Source organism: Cololabis saira, chromosome 1 (genome assembly GCF_033807715.1).
Source record: "Cololabis saira isolate AMF1-May2022 chromosome 1, fColSai1.1, whole genome shotgun sequence".
In the NCBI taxonomy this organism is placed as follows: Eukaryota; Metazoa; Chordata; class Actinopteri; order Beloniformes; family Belonidae; genus Cololabis; species Cololabis saira.
The window spans coordinates 37399579-37414415 of record NC_084587.1 but is presented as its reverse complement, the minus strand read 5'-3'; the positions used below and the strand labels follow the sequence as shown (position 1 = coordinate 37414415).

General features: G+C 39.4%; 2 protein-coding genes across 2 annotated transcripts in view; both read left to right on the top strand.

The window, feature by feature from the left end:
* Positions 1–7330, top strand: part of LOC133444402 (cytoplasmic phosphatidylinositol transfer protein 1-like) — a 79529-nt gene extending 72199 nt beyond the window's left edge. Inside the window, exons 8-9 of the mRNA XM_061722168.1 lie at positions 388–451; positions 3327–7330. Coding sequence (XP_061578152.1) covers positions 388–451; positions 3327–3682 — 420 coding nt within the window. The 3' untranslated portion in view covers positions 3683–7330. The remainder of the gene's footprint in view (positions 1–387; positions 452–3326) is intronic.
* A 5338-nt stretch (positions 7331–12668) lies between these two features.
* Positions 12669–14115, top strand: LOC133452780 (ecto-ADP-ribosyltransferase 4-like). Its single transcript, XM_061732412.1, has 3 exons — positions 12669–12784; positions 12904–13043; positions 13154–14115. Exons 2-3 carry the CDS (start codon positions 12906–12908, stop codon positions 14045–14047), a joined length of 1032 nt encoding a protein of 343 aa, XP_061588396.1. The 5' UTR covers positions 12669–12784; positions 12904–12905; the 3' UTR covers positions 14048–14115.
* The last annotated feature ends 722 nt before the right edge of the window (positions 14116–14837 follow it).

Below are 14837 nucleotides of genomic sequence, written 5' to 3'. Positions count from 1 at the left end.
CTGTATATCGAGTATCGCCATTCAGCTAGAAAATATCGAGATATGAATTTTGGTCCATATCGCCCAGCCCTAATATGAAGTAATATGAAGTGTTTATTATAATTTAAAAATAAAAACACCCCCAATTGTGCCATGTTAGGTTGTGTGTGTGTGTGTGTGTGTGTTGTTTTTATTTTTATTTTTTAATTTGCTTTTATTTTTAATTGTTCCAAACTATTTTTCATTTTTATTGTTTATGGGGGTGTTGCAGAGTTCTCATAAGTTCATGTATCAAATATAATACATCCACCATCAAAGGGTTAAAATAAACTTTACTGACTTCACGTTGATCTGGCAAGAAGCTGAAGTTCCTCAGGAAATGAGGTTTCTATTTGCCTTGTGTTTCAGGTGATTCGGGACGTGCTGCTGCTGGGACACAGGCAGGCCTTTGCCTGGGTCGATGAGTGGATAGGTAGGTCCAAAAACACACTTTTTAAAGTCCTCGCTCATTCATTAAGTTCATAAAACATCTGACGTGGATTTGAATGTAGATTGCAGCTCTGTATCTACGGCCTCTGTACTAAAACCATTTGCTCTGAAGCTGCATGGATTGTAGAAACGACTCCAGATTCACTGCTACTTATGCATGAACAATCGTTTCATCTGCATCTAGCCTGGGTTTCCCACAGCATGGATCCTCCTCTCACCACTTACCCACTAAAGACTTGGCATGGTCACCATTTGCTCCTCTTGACAGTCTACATGGTTAAAATAATCCCACCCCTTCTTCTATGTTTCATGATGAAAAACATCCTACTTTTTTTTTTTTTTGCAAAGTCATGCAAGAGCAACACAATAAGGGGAAAAAAATGTAACGCCTGACACAGTTTTTTCAAGATGAGAGATGACGGCGTATTTGAAAGCTCATACAGAATGTTTATCAATGCTGATCACTCTCAGGTGATTGGTTTTAAACCTCGCAGGCCAACTGGCTGCAAACCCATGAAGAAGTTATCATAAATCTGGCTCAGGGAAGAAGGGTGCACTTACTGAAATAAAAATGCTGCACACGAGGCAGCACTGCGTGCACCCTCAAGCAGCTGTGACACATTTCCCTACAGTTAGAAAAACTGCAGTTAAAAAGTACATGAACTTTGCCATGAAACATGTTTGACCCCTCTCCTCTCATAACCACTAACCTTAATTTCCTCTATCTCTGAAAGCCGAATGGCTCGTGAACGCTCCTGAAATCTTTTCCTGTGTGGATCTTTTTTTCTTTTTGCACGGTGGGATTTCTATCAACCAGCCTCTTCATGCTCTCCTTTTATCTTGAAGCCCCCCCTAACCTCACCCATCTCCCCTGCTCGCGTTGCTTGGATTTGTCTTTTTCATGTAGACTTTTTGATTCTGGGGACGCTAGCGCTTTAACATCATTAACCTCAGTGAAAACCCCCTCTCCCTTCCCTGTAAGTATCTGAACTGGAGTGCTACTGTGGAGGCGTTGACAGCATTTCAACCCCCGTTCCACCCCTCCCCCCCTTCTTCCAGATATGACTTTGGATGACGTGCGGGATTACGAGAGACAAATGCATGAGAAAACCAACATTAAAGTTTGCCATGAGCAGCAAGAGCATTCTGCAACAAACCCATCTTCACTGGATGACATAGAGATCCATGACAAAGCAAGTGTATGTGTCTTTTTCATTGTTTCCACCACTGCCGCCTCTGTCATATTTTTTACTGTTGTTGGCTTGGCTCTGAGGTTGTGATTGCTGCGAATAACTGTCCTCGCCCATCCTCTCATGCTCTCTCTTACTATTCATTCCTACTTGAAAACAGTTGGTCTTTGACTGTAGAAATAGAAGAATGTGAGCTTATAAAACGTATTACACGCGCTTGTGCTTGGTTCTTGTCCTCTTGCTGACGATGCCTGTGGCTGCAGTCATGACTGACTGCTGGTGATTATTATAGCCTCAGTTTCGTAGGAATGATCATCAAAGAGTAAAATGACTACTTAAAATTTGTTCTCCTGAACTTTTTCATTAGTTTTTCCTCCTTTTTTTTAGAGCTGAACAGTGAATCGTCAAAAACATCCAAATGATCAGTTGTTATTCACAGTGCCATGGACACTTTACATGACGTGGGTCTCTGAATTACTGAGCAAGCAAAAAAAAAAAGAAAGAAAAAAGTAAAAAAATATATGTTTTTTGTTGTTCTTTTTAAATCATTTTTGCTCATGGACAAATATGTATCTGGTCTACAAGGTTCTGGGATCTTGTGGAGATACAGGGGAGGAAATGTGAGTTCTTATTCACTTTAAAAAATATTAAGGAGTCCTGCTTTCTCTTTAACAAACTTTTAGGAGTAGCTGTACCATTTTTAAAAGCTATAGAAGGTAAACTATGCCAGACCAGACCTGACCACTAGTAACTTTCATAATGACTATAAAATTATCTCACAAAAGACACTTCACATACAGTAAGTAGGGTTGAAAACGTTTAACTGATACTGTGGGCTTCACTTACCTTGTTGACACATTAAGACTATAATTATTTAGTATTACGAGTTTATTTCAGTTCTATATTTGAGGATTAAAATGATGCATAATAAAGTATATAATAATTGTTCTAAACTATAGTGAAAGTAAACACTGAAACAAGTGTTTCCGGTGTTTTCCTCCAACTAGACTGAAGGAACAGAGTAACAAATCTAAAACAAATCTAGTTTATAAGAAATCTGAAGATTTGTCTCAGCATAATAATTCCTTACACTTTGTGTTGTTGGCAATTTCCTTGGAACAAAGATTCACTTTTCATCGTAGGACAATTCACTGCAAAAACTCAGAATCTTACCAGGAATATTTGTCTTATTTCTAGTTAAAATGTCTCATTTTTAGTCAAAAAAAATCTCATTACACTTAAAACAAGAGTCATTACCAGAAAAATCACTTATTTGACAATTTTCACCTGTTTCAAGTAAATTTTCACTTGATATAAGTAGAAACATCTGCCAGTGGGACAAGATTTATCTTCTCATTACAAGCAAAAAAATCTTGTTCCACTGGCAGATTTGTCTACTTATTTTAAGTGAAAATCTACTTGAAACAGGTGAAAATGGTTGTTTTTTCCAGCGATGAGTCTTGTTTTAAGTGTAATGAGATTTTTTTTTTACTAAAAATGAGACATTTTAACTAGAAATAAGACAAATATTCTTGTTAAGATTTTGAGTTTTTGCAGTGAGTTTGGTGGGGGTGTTTTGTTTTTCAGTTATTCCTCTATCAACTTCACAGCCGTTTCCTCTCCCAGGTCTTGCTCTCATTCATCTCCTTCAATCTCTTCCCAATCCAGACATGACGATGGATGAGGTGAGAGAGTTTGAACGCACCATCCAGGAGGCCACCAACCAGAAGATCGGGGTGTTTCCCCCATCGATCTCCATCAGTGAGACGCCCCTGTCCTCCTGTGCCCTCACCGGCCCCGCCAGCGCCCCCACCACCCCCATGTGCAGCGATGCACCCGAGTCCCTCTCCCTCCCCAAGGACCGACCCCGCAAAAAGTCTGCTCCAGAAACCCTGACCCTTCCTGACCCCGCTCCCAGCGGAGCCCCCCAGAGCTCCCCCTCGAACCCACTACCCAATTCAAACTACCTTCAATCAGCTGCAGCGCCTTCCAGTCCTGACCCTGCTGAAATGAGCGAGCAGTAGGACAGTAGAAATGTGTCCCCCGACCTTAGTTTTTCCCTGTTCCCCCTGACTCATTATCTTATGAGCTCAGTGAGACTAACCTAACCTCAAAACACCAGTGCCCTGACATTCAAGTTCTTTAGCCATATCCAATGATTGCCATAATCCTGAACAATCTCCTAGACGTCCTCGTCAGTGTCCTTGATGCCATCCCGGCAGCTGTAGGCTCAGCAGGCCTCGGTAGGCCGCTCCCTCACACGGCTGAGCCTGAGTGTAGCCAGCCGCAGGCCACATCTTTCTAACAACTGTGCATGATGTTTGTTAAAAAAACAAAATAATTTCTGTTCTCTGGTAGTTATGTAAATACATTCTTCTCCTCGTTTGTTCGGTTATGTTTCCTGTAATCAGAAAAGGCTGGCTATAAACTCATGCATCTTTGAAGCAGTTGCCTTGACAGCACAGAGCCAGTGGTGTTTTAGCTCAGACAGTGTTTGCCTAGTAATGAACATTGTCCACTTCTAGTTTGAAAAAAAAAAAAAATGCTTGTTTTATTCAATTACAAATTAACTCAATGACACCAACTTGGAGTTGCACAGTAGAGATGATAATGTCAGAATAACCCACGGAAAGGAAAACGGCCAAGAACACTCACGACAAATCCACGACACTTGCTCTTGAGCCGTTTTGGAGCTGGCCTGTGGATCAGATTGTTCCCATCTTTCCCATTCCAAGTGCAGTCACACAGGAGATGCAAGATCAGTACAATCATTATGAGAATACACCTCAGGACTCCCTGACTCTACCTGGCTCACACTCCAAAGGCAGGGCTGTTGCTGTCCCCCTCTCTCCCTACTTATTGCCAAACACTTGAATTTTATACCTCCACAGATATGATGATACAGTAAATATGTATTATACCAGTCTAATTAACCCCAGGACTGTTTACGCATCACAAACCTTTTAGATTTCGTGGTCATTACATCAGCAGCATGTCGTTTTAAGAGAACAGTTAAATAGTACCGAGGTCAAATTTGTTAGGACTGAAGTATTTCTTCATAGCAAGGTCAAATGTTGCCTCAAACTAATGCTGGACGTCTTGTATTCATCAATTTCATCAAGTTTGATCAAATCAGCTAATTACCATACTTAAATGTCATATATATGTAGGAACCAGGCCATTTTAGGGGAGTTTTTCTTTTCTTTTTTTAAAGTTGAAAAGAAGGGCACATGTGTCAAGCTGACTTGAGTATGTGCTTCATCAGTGTTCACAGGAACGTCCTCTCCAGAGAGCCATTAGTCATCTTTGGATTGTGTTTCCATCTAAAATCTTAAAAAGCAAACAAATACTGTAGGACAGCAGTTGATTCTGTGATGATTTCTTTTCCATACGACATTGATCAAAGAGAGGGTTTTTATATGCTGCATGGGATGCTCACAACATATTCAGATATTGTGTGAAGTATATACGCTATACTGTAAATGGGCCGGTACAGAATATTTAGTAATGCAACTGTATGGAGAAAAAAAATGAATGCTTCCATTGGAAGTCTGAATTCATTTTTTTTATAAACAGAAAGTGCAGATTTGGAGTGAAATGTGAGCATGTCCGGAGTATATACGGGAGGCCTATAAACTCTTTGAACTCAGTGCCTCTGCATGCTTCAATTATATCATCACCTAACCGAACTCTCTTTTATAGTTTAGCTACAGATATTAACTGCATTTTTCTGCTTGTCGTCTATCGCATTTAGTTGAATTAAAATGGCTTATAATCCTGCATTGATTAGCAAAGTTGTAACAGAATTGGTTCATATCTGTAGTTACAGTACGTGCCTCTGCATCACTGCGGGTCCTCGGGCGGAGCACAAGGCTCATTGGTTAACCTCACCTGTGAATAAAAGGCATGCCCGGTGACCTAAAAATGTCATGCAAATAAACGTTTGCTCTCCCCTACAAGCTACACACACACACACACGCACACACACACACTTTAAAGCAGTAATTCAAAAAGCACAAGGTTATCAGCAGTATGTTGTATAAAACAAGAAGGTTGTATAGAATTATCCACATTTTCACATCTGTTTGACTGAACAATTGCTTGAAGCCCCCGTCCCGAACAATGTATTGGAAATTAGATTATTTCTATTTCCTTTTCTAATGTTCCATACTAAACACAGGCCGACCTGTTGTTCACATGGTGTGAAGAAGCCACTGAAGCTCATGCGCTGCTGCAGCGAGGCCCGAGTCGATGCAGAGGTGTTCAAACATATCAAACCACACTTTGAAGTAACAAAGCTTACTTGTTGTTTCCTAGGAAATGAGTCATTTCCCTTCTTCATGCAGTTACTGACTGAACAGCGCAAATTAATTTTGCTCGTTTGTAGTCTTTGACATCTTAACAAACAATGAAGGAATGTGTCGCAACACTGTGGTGTTGGGTTTGCAGGACCAAAGTCCAGTTAGGCAGGGTGGTAACTCCAGAGATAAAAACAATTTTGTCAATAAATTGTACATTTTTTCCACTTAAGTTTGTTTAATTTAAAAAGAAAAAAAAAATCTGTAGCTCTTTATCTGTAACTGTAGCTTTTGTCTTTGCCTCTGAAGGATAAACATGCTCTATACCGGTTCTTGTCCCCCTGTATTGATCTGTTCGGTATAGATGCTACATGCTTTTGGTCTGGTGTCGGCCACCTCTCTAGTCAGGAAAACAGCAACCCAGGGACATGTTTGATCCACCACAGGCTATTAAAAGAATGCAAAACATTTATGAAACATTAATCTCTGCTCTGTTTAAAAGAGTAACACAATAGCTATTGTAAATACTGCTGTTGATGATTATAGCAGATTTCTTACTCTGAACTTGTTCCAGGCTTCGTTACCGACGTGACGTCAATGTGACAAAGAAGGAAAAAAATCTTTTGCGTTTGTGTAGACAGTGCGTTATTTTCAGACATGAATGAAAGGTTTAGTCTCAGACTGGGGTTAATGTTTGTTTCTCCATGAAGTTGTTCTGTATTGAACATGCAGAATTCAATTTGGTTTATTTTGTTTCTATTCAAATATTGTTGTGCACTTTTTTTGTTCTGCAGTTGCCCCAGATGACCTTGCAGGGCAGAAATAGTCTCTAAGTTGTAAAACAAGTTGATGCTTTGCATTGTAGTGGTGTGGCTGCTTCGATGTTCACTTGCCATGTCGAGAGGTGATTGGCTTTTATCAAGTAAATAAACCTGCTGTACTTTGATTTTGTGATTGCTGTACTGTTTGAAGGAAAATTATTTTTTTGTAACTTGTTTGGATAAAAGGACCAATCATTTCACTCCTCTTCTTCCTTCCGATGAGGTTTGACTTCAGCCAGCCTGTGGAGCTGTTTTCTCGTATCTGGGACTTGTCTCGTGAAGCAGAGTGTCTGAGTCGTGGATTGGTGACTGAGTAAACCCGCAGCTCTCCATCCTGCGCGTGCAGGTGTTTGCTTCAAGAACATCTGCTGCGAGAACCAGACCCCAGAGGAGCCATTCTTGCCTAGCTGCTGGAAGTTGCTCTTTGTTCTTCCACTTTAACTATTATTGTACTTGTTATATTTTTACTGGCCTTTGACTTTCATTTGGTTCTTTGTTGTAATTATTGTTTAACTTTTTTCTGAAATGAATAAATAAACTTTATTAGCTATTGTGATTGTGTTACTGTTCATTCTGTTTCTCATTTACGTTGTTATGTACAACGGAAAAACATTATAATGACATGCAGTGTCTTATTTTTTGTACATAAATTTTGCCCTCCTATCCTTGAGAGAAGCAAATTTCTCCATGACTCCATGGTTAAAGTCAGGGATGACAGCAGCTCTTGAACTCACGATTGCTGTAGATGAGAGCCAGTTCAGTTTTCAACTTGTTCAGCAGAGGATAAACCTCCATGGTGGTGTTCAGTGCTGCTTCAGGGTTGTTGTACTGCTGGAATCTGTCTGCCTGTAGCAGTGCAGCACTGATCAGCTGCTTGGTAAAGGAGAACCATTCTTGTGCACAGTCTAAGATGGTGTCACAAACCTAAAACCTAATATACCTTTTTATATATAATTTTATGTATTATGTGTTCATTTAAGGGGAAATGCAAATTAACACCTATACAAGTAGCATATTATATTATACATGGCCTATTCTAAGGTGTGTTCCCCACTTTTCTGCACAATACACTTGTACGATTAAAAGTATTGTAAAAGACAAACAGTGTGGGCATGTCTTTGCCAGCTGAGATACACTGATACTGTGTTCTCCAGAGAAAGTAGGGAAGGAATCTGAACAGGACCATAAGACAAAAGTTCAGCTTTACTTTCCAGGCAAAGTAACACGAAATGTTAAGTTCAAGCACCACAATATCAGAAATATTAAACAACATACATATTAATTGACCAGATATTTTGTATGTTGTCTGAACAGCTGCATGATTCTTGGACATAAGAAACTCCTGAGCGTCCTCCTTTTAAGTGACTTCAATGAAAATCATTTATCTTTCACCACTTTGCTTCTTCCTGCATCGTCCAACTCCAACTCACTGAGCTGCACCTTGTGACAGACGGCAGAGACGTAGCATGGGTGGTGGTAATTCCATCTCCATTCAAATGTATCTGGGAGCAGGAGGGCAGGACAAGCTCCAATCTCTTGTATTGAAGAGACGCAACTGCTCATGTACAACCTAGAACGAGAGCTAGTGGGGCATTTTTCCATGGAGATTTGTTCTTACCAGAGACAATCTTTGCCTTAGTGGGAGTAATGGAATTAATGACATTTGAAAATGTTTTAATACCACATTCCACCTTCCTCTGTTTGTACTTGTATCAATCAATCTGTCACTACATTAATCTGTGCTTATATACTAAGACTTGGTCTTTATTTTATTTTTAGATAAGCAAAATAATATTACCCATCCCAAAATTCTAAATTTCACACTACCAGTTTGTGATGGCACCAAGATGTTTGTAAAGTCCTAAAACTTCCAGCAACAGAGGAAAAGGTGCAGAAAGAAAATGTTGTGCCCAAAATATATTGTCTGAGTGATGTTATCGTATGATTAAAAAGTAATATGAGAAGTAATTTGGAGCAACAAATCTCTTCTGTTCAGATACCTTGAACAGCCACTTTCAGAGTCCCATAAAATCCTGCTTACATCACTACTCACTCCTCCTGCCTCCTGTCGCGACAAACGTACTTATGGAAGACGGAATTTTAAAACGGAACATCTTGAAGTTTACCACAAAGACACCAGAATGTGTGAAAATGGCTACTATCAAAACGATAAGTACAACTGCATACCAAATATACTTAGGCATGACTAGGTTTAAAAAATATTTGTGCCTTTTGTTTAAATAAAGTTAAATAAATATCTTGGTCAAAAGTTTAAACATGGGCTAAATATATTTAATTCAATTATATTTATATACCTTCAAATTACAATACAAATTTTATCAAGGCACTTTCCAGAGACCCAGAACATGACCCCAAGCAAACATTAAAGAAACAATGGCAAGTAAAAAAAATAAACCCCTTAGCAGGAGAAAAACCTTTAAGTGGCAGTGGCAAAAAAAAAAAAAAAATCCCCTTCAGGAGGGGAGAAACTCAGGACCTGGCTCATAAGGGGGGAACCCTCCTGCCTGCGAAGCCAGGTGAAAAGTCAATGTGCTGACAAAACACATCATGTCTAGAGGTAGGTTAGTTTAAACATCAAGAAGTATCTACAGTATCTCATTTAATTGCGGATGATGAAATAAAATGTAAACAAAAGAACACATCTGCAACTCTATTCAGATGGTTCAGTGATGTGTGTGTTTGAAATGACTCACGCAATGACACATTTTTATGTTTATTTGGTGCCAAGTCATTGCAAATGTCATGTCAAATCACTTCAATAAAACTCAACTAATTCCAAAGCGGTCCAATTAATACAGAACCAATAAAATAATTATTGCTTCAAGGAAACCAACTGATTGCATCTCTCTTGTTGTACAGTTACACGTTCAGGTCAGCAGTTATCCATGGTTTATTTCGGTTTGGGCAGCTGATAAATAATATATCTCAAAACATAAAGCATTTGTATTAAATTTCCGCTTGTTGGATGCTAAAATAAAGGTGCTGAAGTGAATCTGATTGGCAGAGATGTTGAGATGTAAAACTGGTTCTGTTCTGTAATGTGTACTCAGACATGTCACCTGATTTTCAGAATCTGAATGCCTTCACTTAAGGAAGAATAAAAGGAAGCTTGAACCTTTCTTTGCACAAATTTACAAACGATTACAAAAAGCCTCCAGTAGATGGTGACACACTACTTCAGCAGAATTTACACTGTTCAGCGTCAGTTTCCATTAAAATCAAGGCTTAGGCTATTACACCCGGGTGCAAGTACTGATGCGTAGGCTATTTACACCCTGCTACCAATATCAATGTATGCTATTTGCACCCATGTATTATTAGAAAAAAAATGTAAAAAAAATATTTACAAAAAAAAAAATCCATCAGCTCAACAGTGATTGACAGGTATTAATCTCTTCAAAATATCTTACAATAACATAAGAGCAAAAATAATTCATACAAAAGTGTGAGCGCAGTCGTTAGCCTAGCTAATTTTAGAGTGGTGCACATGTGCATGGGCAAGTGAAAAACGCCTTCGGTTGCAGACACTTTGGTGCACATGCAACACATCTGTTTTCATATGTCAACAGGGTGTGAATAGCTCAGCTGGTGGGGGCTTGCTATTTGTAGCCTGGTGCAAATAGTCACTCCGTAAAAAATCCATCATATGTTATGCAATTCTTTAAATAGGCTTAAATTATACACCAAATTTGTTTATAACCTGTGACCAATAGATTTTTTACAAAGTGTAACATTCCTCTCTAGCAACACTGTTCCAACTAAAACTTAGATAAAATCATAATTCCAACAATTAAGGGAGATACTCCTCCTAGATACAGACATTTTCAAAGCACATTGTGCAAATTTAAATTGCACAAACATTTTAAGTGATGATATGTTTAACCATATGTCATCACTCCGTCGCTGGCTGTCTCTGTGGTGTTCAGAACACGATGGGGCCTTTTTTTGACAATTGAAAGAGGTTTTGGGCCTGGTCTGATTAGAAGAGACAGCATCATCCCAGCTGGGATGGTGCAAATCTTATTTTATATTATTAGACACTCCCCCTGATAATCCAGGGTCCAGGCCAGGATGCAGAGGTGCTCTAATTGTCATACTCCCTGAAGCATGGGTCGAGGCGGAGGAGTAGCGGCGATCTATAACTCCAGTTTTTAAACAAAATCTAAACCTAAATGCAATTATAATATGGTCGAAAGCGTTATTCTTAGTCCAAAACCCCCAAACTGGAAATCAGAGAAGCCAGTTTTGTTAGTTTGTTAGTTTTGTTAGTGGTAGTGTACCGGCCCCCTGCTTATTTAGTTTTCAGATTTCCTATCTGGTTCAGTGATCAGTACAAACAAAGTCATCATAGTGGGTGACTTTAACATTCACATGGATGTTGACAGCAATAATCTTAAATTAGCTTTTAATTCTCTTCTAAAATCTAATGGCCACTCACAAAAAGTAAACAAGCCGACGCACTGTTTTAATCATACCTTCGATTTTGTCCTCGCCTACGGTGTAAAACCCTATAATCTTTTAGTGTCGCCTGTAAACTCCTTCCTATCCGATCACTATTTACTAGCGTTTGAATTTAACATTGTCTGCAGATGTTGATATCCTTGTCAGTTACACAGTTGGGATGCATTTAATAATAATAATAATAATAATAATAATAATAATAATAATAATAATATTATTATTATAATAATCTTCTCGCCCTCTGTGGGGTTGCTGGTGGCCTGGGTTCTGGGTTCTTCCTCGTCGGCCCCTGGTCTCGCGGGTGGCGGGGTTGCCTCCCCCCCTCCCCCACTATTCATACACTTCAGGTGGAGCTTTGATAGGATTTTTACACACACACCCATACCCACACACACACACATAGCCACATAGACATATACACACACACTCACTCAAGCACACATACACATATATATATATATATATATATATATATATATATATATATATATATATATATATATATATATATATATATATATATATACATATATATATACATGTACACATACGCACAAATAGCTACACACTGGCTTGTTCACCTGCACGCTTGCTCTGTAGTTTTCGGGGTTAGTTAGCGGTAGCTTAGCTCAGACCGTGTTCGGATCTCGAGATTTGGGTCGATTGCTGCTCGTATTTTTGGTCGGCTCCGTGTCGGTTTTGTGTTTCGTTTGTGGTTTTTGTTGCAGATTTCCAGTGCTTGATGTGTGCCTCCATGTGTTCCTTGTTCCTGCTTCCTGGATTGGCAGTGGATGTCACCAACCCCACCCCCCCCCCCAAAAAAAAATTTCACACTACCAGTTTGTGATAGCACCAAGATGTTTGTAAAGTCCTAAAACTGCCAGCAACAGAGGAAAAGGCAAAAACATGCATTTAATACACACAGTGTTGAGCTGGTGACATGTCCAGGATGTTTGCCACCTCTCACTTGGTGATGGCTAAGAAAACCTCCAGATCCTCCTGTAACCCTGAACAAAATGAAACAAGGATTGAAAACTGCAAAATGTTTGCATTTCTATTAAGTGAACAGCAATGAGAGAGTAGTCCTCAAAAATGTCCCCTGGTTTTGTGGTTTTGCATCTGAATTACTTTTTTTTTTGCATTTTCCTAAACTTGCTACCAAACAGGATTTACTAGTATCACCACATGAAGAAACTTCCTCTGAGAATGTAAACCTACCTGTGTAACAGACCCCGTGTGGAACAATGGCTTTCATTTACAAATGGCAAATGTATACAAACAACATGCAGAAACTAAGACAATTTGTAAAAAAAAAAAAGTGTCGTCAAACAAAATGCAAACATCCTGTCCAAGTTAAAGTCCATGCAGCTCTGAAGTGACCAAGGCGTGTGCAGTCTAGCTGTTGTTCCTGTAACTCCTCTCATGTGGAACCTCCCTCTTGGCAAACAACTCAGTGTTACACTTCTCTGACTTTTCTCCTTAAGAGGAACACCATACCACTATTATAAACACTTGCAGGAGAAAGGTAAGTCTTGTTTTGCTTCTGATCAAGGTTAGTGTTTGTGTGTGGATGAAAGGTGTGCATTCATACATGATAATAATACAAGGTCAATATCCATTAATCTTTTTTGTTTTGTTTTCCAGATATGAAGTTTGAGAAAAGATCAGCATGTGGGCTGAAATTACTGAGAAACTGGACAGGTCTTTGTGTATTGATGGTGGTTGTACTTGTATTATATAATGACCCGTATCTAATACTTTGGTGGCCTCAGAGACCTGAACAGGTGAGATAACAGTTGTTTAATATATGAATTAAGCAATGACATATTAATTTATTTGAAAATGTTCACAGTTGTTGATTTAACTCAGTGCTGCCTCTTATCTGTCACTGCAGAGAACCAAGCCTGATGTTTCCCCTCTGGATCTGGCGACAGATTCCATTGATGACATGTACGCTGGCTGTCGGTCTGAAACAGCCTCATTGATCGACCTGTTTGGTGTGTTTGAGTGGCATTTCAACACAAACTTCAGCATTGCCTGGGCTTTAGTTGAAAGAAACGCAAGGAAACCTGTGCACGAGCAGCTGAAAGATGACCACGCCATAGTTGTGCTTATGTACACAAAATTTGCTCACATCCGGGAAGATTTTAACACAGCGGTGAAAACAGGAAAGCACAAGTACAACACAGAGGGATTTCATTTCCACTATTTTTACTTCTATTTGACTCAAGCCATTCAAGCTTTGCGACACAAGCAGACATCCTGCAGGACCACCTATCACAGGTCATGGAAGCGATTTGACCAAAATATCAACAACACAATCATCCGTTTTGGCACTTTCACCTGGGCGGCATCAAACAGGGAGTCATTTGAGCTCAGCGGCAATGTCTCCTGTTTTGAGATCTACACGTGCTTCGGCGCCGACATCACGTACTACTCCAGTACAAAGCTAATCGGACAGGTGCTCATTCCTACTTATGAAGTGTTCAGAATCACAGATGTTGTGATGAATGATCCGTGGTGCAGCGTGGTCTACAAGCTGCAGAGCACCAAAATACCACGGTCAGACCAAAACTGCAAACTAACCAAATCCTATTTAGGAGCTGGTTTGATGCATTTGCTTCCTGACCGTGTCGTGGTGATGTCTGCATGTGCATTACTGATGATAATTAGCTCTTTGGTTCTAGTAAGACACAAGCAGAAGTGTTATGTGGCGGTTGTGTTTGGTGCTCTGCTGGTGCTGGCGATTACTGTGATGATGGCGGGTTATCTAGGAAAACAAAGGTGACTGATGGTGCAATACTATGACAAATTATCTTGGCCCGGTTTCCCAGATCAGTTAAGTAGTTCTTAACAGCGAAAGACTTCTTTCACAGGCTCCTTAAGATGGTTTGAAAGAAGTCTTTCGCTGTTAAGAACTACTTAACTGATCTGGGAAACCGGGCCCCTTGTCATTTTTGTCACAGAGGAAACATCCACATCAAATCCTTAAAGTTCAGACATATTCTTTACACTAGGTCATCTAATTTCTCATGGTTTTTCTTTTACATCTTTTTTTTCCTGTCTTGTTGAAATGATTCAGCACCACTTGCTTTTCTTTTAAATGAAAAACCAAATGCAGTATTCGAGAAGAAAAGCCTCATACGTGTTGTCTCGCATGGTGGGGGAGAGGTGATTATGTAAGTTACCGGTATATATAAGTTGTCCTTCTCAGGATGTGTGTGTGCTGCCTGTAAAACACCTGGCAACAATCATATGACAGTCTCTAGTGAAAATATAATCAACGGTTGACAATTGAAACTGTATTGTATGTGATCAATTGGGTTCAATAATTATTTATCCTATGAGTATCATCATTGTTAATATAAGTTCAGTTTAATTCCATTTGTTTACATAGTGTCTATTACATTACAAATTGTCTTGAGGTGCTTTCCAAAGTCTATACAAGCCTATTGTTATATTCATCCTGAAACATGAGCCATTTTTCAACTTTGGTATTGTATGACAAACACACGCTGTGGACTGGTTAGTTTGAGATAAGCATCTGCCTCAGGTCTGCTCTTGTTCTCTGCTCATGT

What these genes read in the sequence shown, in the direction of transcription:
- LOC133452780 (XM_061732412.1), top strand. Translation starts at nt 12,906, where the DNA reads ATGAAGTTTGAGAAAAGATCAGCATGTGGGCTGAAATTACTGAGAAAC. An exon ending in GGCCTCAGAGACCTGAACAG is followed by an intron (nt 13,044 to 13,153) that starts GTGAGATAACAG and finishes CTGTCACTGCAG; the next exon opens with AGAACCAAGCCTGATGTTTC.